Below are 7,457 nucleotides of genomic sequence, written 5' to 3' on the forward strand. Positions count from 1 at the left end.
CTCCTGCTCCGTGCCGTTCCCTTCCGCGTTCTTCCATTCCGCTCCGTTCTGTTCCATTCCGTGCTATTCAATTCCCGTTCCGTTTCGCTCTCTTCCATCCTGTTTCGTTCCCTTTTATTCGGTTCTATTCCATCCCATTCACCTCCGTTCCATTCTCTCCCTTCTATTCCGATCTTCCCCCGCCCCGAAGCGTTCCGGAACTGCGCGATTCCGCCTGACCGTCACGTGACCTCAGCACCGGGGGGAGGGGGGGGGCGGGGGGCGAAGTTGGGGAAGGGGGGGGGGAAGCAATGGGGCATCGGGACCGAATGTTTAAAGTGCTGGTGGTGGGAGATGCCACGGTGGGGAAAACATCGCTGGTGCAACGCTACGCTAACGACAGCTTCAACCGGCACTACAAATCCACAGTGGGGGGTGAGAGCGGCTCGGGGGGGTCCGAATTACTGGGGGGGGGGGGGTTGGGATTGAATCCCCATCCGTGTCATAGCGGAGATCCGAGGTGCTGAGCAGGGTTTTTCTCAATGCTTTGTGGGTTCGGGGGGGTCCCGGCTCCGTCCGGTGTTTGTTGTGTGTGAGGTCAATGCTCGGAGTATGGGGAGGTTGGGGTGTGGGGGGGGGGTGGGGGGGCGGAACGGGACAGACTGCGACTGCTTCGGAACGAGTTTTGGGGTGAGATCTTTGTGTAACGTGGCTGTGAACGAAGCTGCAAAGAGTGGGGGGTTGTGAGGCTTTGCTGGGGACGCAGGGGCTGTTGTGAACCCGGAGGGGGATTCCTCAGCCCGATGCTCAACGCTCTGCAGGGCCACGTCCCAGGGAAGCTGCAGCACCGTGAGCTCCACGATCCTTTTTACGACGAGTTCCCAGCTTCAAAAAGCTCCAGGCCTGCAGGGTTGGCAGCACTGGGGGCCGGTTTTCCTCCCGCAGTTAAAAAATAAAGCAGCCCAACCCGAGATAATGGCTGTGCCTTTCTGCTCCCTGCCAAGTTTGTTAGGGCTGAGCTGCGGGCATTGGCTGCGAGGTGGGCAGCGTGTGGGGCTGTGTGGATTTAAAGCCGATTTTGCAGCTTTCTATGACAGAGGAGAGGGCACAGCGCTCACAGCCCCTCCTGCTCCTTGCAAAATGTCCCTAACAACGTTTCCTTTCTTTTGGGGATTCACAGTGGACTTTGCCCTGAAGGTCGTCCAGTGGTCGGAGTCAGAGACGGTGAGGCTTCAGCTCTGGGATATTGCAGGTACGTTCAGACAGAGCTCAAAACTGCACCCAAGTTGGGATGAGGCTCCTCCAGGGGACGGTTCTGAGCTCCCTGTGCTGGGAAGGGAGGGCATTTGGGATGCAGAGCAGATCGGGATGCAGGGTTGTGGGTTCCCCCCTGTTTTCGCCGTATTGGGTGTGAGAGTCTGGAATCTTCATAAAGAAAACAGGAAGGAGAAGTTTGCAACGAGGGGATTGCAGCAAAGAAACAGATTTCAGTTTCGGTCCTGAAAAGAGGATTAAGAAAAAGTCCCAAAAAGATATTTGGGAAGGGAAAGCAAAGTCCCCTCATCCCATGCAGCACTCGGTGGGGGCTGAGCAGGAGGAGATGAGTGCAGGTGGTCCCACATCGCTGCTTTCTCAGCTCGCATGATGGTGCACCCCAGTGCCTCTGTTTCCTAAGCGGAGTTTAGAGCTGAAGAAATGAAGTGCTGCTGTAGGCACTTATTTGGTTAAGTCTTAAAAATGGTAACTTCTGGGGGGATTTTTTGCTTTTCTATTGATCCTGAAGGGCAGGAACGCTTCACGTCCATGACCCGGCTGTACTACAGGGAGGCGTCAGCCTGCATCATCATGTTTGATGTCACCAACGTCAGCACCTTCAGCAACAGCCAGAAGTGGAAGCAGGACTTGGACAGCAAGCTGACGCTGCCGGATGGGAGCCCAGTGCCGTGCCTGCTGCTGGCCAACAAGGTGAGCAGCACAGAGCAGGCTGTGTGTGTGTGTGTGTGTGTGTGTGTGTGTGCCTGCACCTCCACAACGGCAGAGGGAGTGCAGAACGCAAGGGATGATTCTCCAGTAGGTTGTAGGACAGCTTGTGGTCTTCAAAGAATCACAGAATGGCCAGGGTTGGAAGGGACCTCAAGGATCACGAAGCTCCAACCCCCTGCTGCATGCAGGGCCACCAACCTCCACATTTCATAGCAGCCCAGGCTGCCCAGGGCCCCATCCAACCTGGCCTTGAACACCTCCAGGGTTGGATGGGGCATCACAGCCTCTCTGGGCAGCTGTTCCAAAATCCTTGCTGATGCATTCCTGAATTCTTCTTGGTTTGTCTGTCTCTAGCAAGGCTTTTGTGTTAACAAGGATACAGTAGGACTTAACACACAGGCAGCCCCAAGGAGATGTTAGCAACTGCTTGCTCCTAGGATGCAGTTCCTTTTGCAGTTCTGCACCCCTGTGTTCAAAGCTTTCCTCCAGCTCTTCCATGAGCTGGTGCTCCACAGCAGGGTTGGTGTGTGACAAACAAGCTCTGGAGGGACGGATGTCTGCTTTTCCTCTGGATGCAGCATCAGGTTGCACTGTGCCCACTGGTTGCTGTCATTTAATGATTCATTTTCTTTTCACTTACAAAGTGCCTTTATGCTCTTCACGTGCTAACATCAGCTCAGCAGTCATTTCCAGGTTCAGCTTGCCTGGTTTGAGAGAGCCTGAAGTTGAAGCTGAACCAAAAACACGAAAGTTGGCTGGGAGAGCAGCTTTTCTTCTCCGCTTCTTCACAAACAACGCTTTCCCTGACAGCAGCTGTGTGCCTGTGGGTGCTGTGCTCACACTAACAGGGCTCTCCTTGCACAGGTGCTCCCACTCCCCCAGTGCCAGCAGTGTGGGTTTCCCAGCAGCGCTGTGCCACTCGTGCTATCCTGCTGCTGGTGGGTTGGGGATGAGTGACGGTGCTTTCTGGAGGAACCTCCATTCCATGAGTGCTCGACCGAGGTGTGTCAGGATCTCAGATGAGATAAACGTATTGCTGCTTGCAACATCCTGCTAAGAACCTTGCTGAGAACTGTGTGTCAGGTCGGGATGGCGGAGATGTGAAGGGCTGAGCCCTTCTGCCACTGCCCACCACTGAGCAGGCAAGAGGGGAAGTTCCCCTCCCAGTTTGGGGATGGAAAGGCTGAGCCTCACCTGGCTGACTCCTGTTTTACAGTGTGACCTTTCCCCGTGGGCAATGACAAGAGAAGAGGTGGATCGTTTCAGCAAAGAGAATGGCTTTTCTGGTTGGGTGGAAACGTCCGTCAAGGACAACAAGAACATTAACGAGTCTATGAGGTAGGAACAGCGACTGGGGCAGCTGCAGGAGTTAATTCCCTCCTTCAGACAGCACTGGCTGTAAGGGGAGATGCTGTCAGTGGGTAACAGATAGCAGCAATAACATGCAAGTGAATCTCCTGAAAGGAAACTGAATTCTGAGAGGTCAGAAGTTCTGCTGCCCTCGGTCGAGCAGCTTGTACCCAGGAAGCTGATCCTCTCTTAAAGCTCTGGGGTTTTATGCAACCAGGAGTTGTTGCTTTGGTTTTTCGTTGTTTTGTTTTGTTCTTCTCTGTGGCCCAATGCTGCTTGTTGAAGCAAAAAAAACCCAAACAATTTTACATCTGTTTGTCTTCCAGAGTCCTGATTGAGAAGATGATGTCCTCATCCACGGGTGATGGAAGTTCTGCTGCTTCCTGGAAGGGGGATTATATTAATATCAAAGAGACGTCCCCGCCAGGCTGGGCATGCTGCTGATGCACTGACTGCACCACCTGCTTCTGTTTTCTACCCCTTTCGTTTGTTTGTTTGTTTTCAAAGATAGTGAACTGTCCTCTCTTTACATACATTCATCCTCACTAAGCATTGCTGCAATGGCTTGGAGGGAGGAATGGAAAGGAGGGAGAAAAGGAGCTTGCTTTCTTCCAGCGCAGCAGCAGTGGCAGCACGGCGCAGTCTGTGCCCAAGCACACGGCTGAGATTGATCTTTTAAAACATTGAGCACTTTTCTTCATCTTCTCCTGTAGGACAGCCTGTGTCACACAGGGTGAAGGACGTGGAACGTGTATTTTTAATGCTGTTGCACCTTTTATTCCCCACAACCTGAACCTGATCCACAGAGGCATCATTCCGGAGTGCTGCAGTGACCTTTGTTTGATGCACACGAAGTTGAATTGTTCTCTCTGCTCCTTTGTGTTCCTGAGGTGGGATTACAGCAAACCCACCATTCTGTGCTCTGGAACTGCACACCTCTGCCTGCGTGTCACTGGAGACCAAGGCATCTCAGCATTGTCATCCAGTGTCCCTAAGGTGTGGATTTGAGATGCAGCACAGCCCTAAATCACGTGTGTGCTGACTGTGGAGCTGAAAAGCACAGACCACAGCGTTGTCAAGCATTGCCCAGTTGCCTTCTGTTCCTTGTCTAGCACAATCCTACGTGTTCTCTTCTGCTGCTGCTTTATTAGGACACTGGGAGCTGAATGAGGAATAGGTTGTAAACTCCTCTGTATGACAGAACAACGGTTCTTTTCACTTTCAGCCCACCCTGTGTCCTCCCATCTCACAGAGCTTTGCAAGTGCTGATGAATCGCCTTCGCACCGTTATGTGCAGTGACTTTGGTGGCAGGCAGGGTGCTGGAAGCCCACTGCTGGTTTAGTGCTCCAAAGGACAAGCAAAGGAAAAGACTTTGCAGGGCAAATGAAATGAAGAGAGATGATCCCCACTTGCTTTTTTGTGCCTGCTTTTCCTCGTGCAGCCCCCAGTTATGTGGAGCTGTGAATGGCTCTTGCCAACAACAAGCTGTAAGAGCACATCAGAGTTATCTTGCAGGGGTTCAAAGGAAGGCCAGTCTGCAAGGCTGCAGTTATGCAGCACTGTGGGCACTTCTCATCAGCGTGCCGTGCCACAGAATCGTCCTGCCTGTGCTGAGGTTAGGATTTAAAGAAGTGCTCTTCAGTAATGTTTTCTCTTCTCCAATAGTTTACATCTCCTAGTGTGCCAAAAGATTAAGACAGAAGAACTTTCCCTTAAGAGCATCCACATCCACCAGCCTGTGGCTGCAGAGTAAGAATAGGAACTGATTGCCTTCACTAAGCACCAACAGGAAAGCTGAGTTTTTGTTGTCTGAGCTTGAGAAAGATGAGCTGTGAGTAAGGGCTACGAAAATCTAGGCCTAATGTTGTGTCCCAGACATCTGGGGTAAGATTCTGCTGTGCAAGTATTGCCAAATTCAGCCTTATAAGCACTTAAATATTCCTTTCTCTGTGCCATTGGATTAACTGGAGAAACACATGAAATGTGTAGAAGTGGTTAGGAGCAAAATTGAACTGTCTTGTTGTGTTTCACTTCCTAACCTGTCAGGAAGAGAATAAAAAATCCTATAAATGTTTTTAGAAATACGGGGAAAAGGGTCTGATTTTTAAAAGGGTCTGTCATGAAGCCATGTGTTGTTCACTGATTGCTGTGTGTGCTGTATTTGAGCAAAGGCCACGAGTTCGAGCTGCCCATACAGGTGAAGGGGCTGAGGCTCACAGTGGAAATCTCTGCTCAGGACCAACTGCTGCAGCCACAAAAGCTTGGAACTGAGCAGGAACTGCACAGCCATGGTTTTCCTGCCAGCATGCCATGCATCCTGCAGGAAAGCATCTCATGTCTTCTGTACGTTGGCTGGATACATACCAGTGTCTCTTTAATATCCAGACCTCTGAGTTTTCCTTAAAGTGCTTCTCAGAAACAAGGAAAAGCCAAAGGAAGATTATACATGACTCCTGTTCCACTTGTTTTGAAAATGACCTTTGGTTTCTCCTTTCTGCAATGCTTTGACATTGTACTCTGTGTGATTCTGGGCAAACCATACCTATTTCACTCCATTCCACGTGTTTCTCATTGCTTAACTCTTTAAATGTGTGGTCATGGGTCTCAAATGACAGCAATCTGTGGATCCACGTAGAAATTTATGCTGGAATAGAATCAGAAATAATGAGGTCAAAATTGAGTTCTTTGTTTTTTTAAACAGCTTGCAGTTATGCACAAGTATTTGAGAGACAGGGCTCTCCTTACTGTAACACTGCAGTATTATCATGTTTATACAAACAGAAGAAACTGCTGGGAGGTTTTTCTCCCTATCAATCCGTAACTGAATGCAGCATAGCAAAGGTCTGAAATAAAGGAGTTTGACACTGCTTGTGTAGTAGTTGTTTTCCTGTCTCAAGAGCCCTAAGAAATGGCTTCATGAGATCAAAACAGAAACAATATTGCTGCCAAGAACAGGAGGTGTTATAAAGCATCCAGTGTGGACTGCCCTGTGTTGCCAACAAAACAGATTAGATCCTTTTCACTGGATAATCTTGCTGTCTTCATTATTGTCGTGTTATTGACCTACAAGTGGGACATCAGCATGCAAAACTTTTGCATCTGTGAGGCAGTCATAGTGGCTTTTAATCCAATATATCCAGCTAAGAGGAGAAAGAAAAGAATTCCTTGATGTGGCTGTTTGTTAATAGGCCTTGCTCCTTATGGCTCATTAGCTCACACAGTGCAGTTGGAGGCTGGCTCTGAATGCCCCTTTCTTTTCCTGATCAGCTTGATTTTCATAAGTATTGACTTGCAGGAAGGAAGGGGCACATCTGAACTGATCAGGAATGATTGCAAAGGGGGCAAATGAGGCTCAGGCAAGGAATTAATGATCCCAATGACTCCTGCCGTTAGGTGAGAGCTGAGCAGATCATGTTGTCTTCTCAAACAATCTCAAATCTCACAAAAATGTTTTTTAATGGCACTAAGGAATGAGTCCCTGCAGTGTACAGGGGTACTCTTCCATCAGAAGAGGGGTGGCCAGCAGGGACAGGGAGGTGATCGTCCCCCTCTGCTCTGCTCTTGTGAGGCCCCACCTGCAGTGCTGTGTCCAGGTCTGGAGCCTCCAGTACAAGAAAGACAGGGAGCTGTTGGAGAGGGTCCAGAGGAGCCACAAAGATGATCAGGGGGCTGCAGCACCTCCCCTATGGGGACAGGCTGAGGGAGCTGGGCTTGTTCAGCATGGAGAAAAGAAGGCTGCGGGGTGACCTCATTGCAGCCTGCAGTACCTAAAGGGAGCCTACAAACAGGAGGGGAGTCAACTCTTGGAAGGGGGAGATAACAGCAGGACAAGGGGAAATGGTTTGAAGTTGAGGGAGGGAAGATTGAGGTTGGATGTCAGGGGGAAGTTCTGTGCTGTGAGAATGGTGAGGTGCTGGAACAGCTGCCCAGAGAGGCTGTGATGCTCCGTCCATCCCTGCAGGTGTTCAAGGCCAGGTTGGATGGGGCCCCGGGCAGCCTGGGCTGCTATGAAATGTGGAGGTTGGTGGCCCTGCGTGTGGCAGGGGGTTGGAGCTTCGTGATCCTCGAGGTCCCTTCCAACCATGGCCATTCTGTGATACAGCCTACAGCTGCCCCAGGAGCTGCCATGTTAGCAGGGCTTGGA

The 7,457-nt window shown here is 50.7% G+C and overlaps 1 protein-coding gene across 1 annotated transcript; it reads left to right on the forward strand.

Annotated features, from left to right (window-relative positions):
- Positions 1–283: 283 nt before the first annotated feature.
- On the forward strand, positions 284–6,180 carry RAB29 (RAB29, member RAS oncogene family). Its single transcript, XM_042884435.1, has 5 exons — positions 284–414; positions 1,160–1,231; positions 1,763–1,944; positions 3,179–3,300; positions 3,639–6,180. The coding sequence occupies exons 1-5, from the start codon at positions 291–293 to the stop codon at positions 3,754–3,756; spliced, it is 618 nt and encodes a 205-aa protein (XP_042740369.1). The 5' UTR covers positions 284–290; the 3' UTR covers positions 3,757–6,180.
- The last annotated feature ends 1,277 nt before the right edge of the window (positions 6,181–7,457 follow it).

This window comes from Lagopus leucura, unplaced genomic scaffold, assembly GCF_019238085.1.
Source record: "Lagopus leucura isolate 7727_CA_CO unplaced genomic scaffold, USGS_WTPT01 Super-Scaffold_100043, whole genome shotgun sequence".
NCBI lineage: Eukaryota > Metazoa > Chordata > Aves > Galliformes > Phasianidae > Lagopus > Lagopus leucura.

Bases quoted from the DNA above. Each gene is read 5' to 3' on its own strand.
- RAB29 (XM_042884435.1), top strand. From the start codon at position 291: ATGGGGCATCGGGACCGAATGTTTAAAGTGCTGGTGGTGGGAGATGCC. The intron at 415-1,159 runs GTGAGAGCGGCT...GGGGATTCACAG, and splicing joins CTACAAATCCACAGTGGGGG to TGGACTTTGCCCTGAAGGTC. The intron at 1,232-1,762 runs GTACGTTCAGAC...TTGATCCTGAAG, and splicing joins TCAGCTCTGGGATATTGCAG to GGCAGGAACGCTTCACGTCC.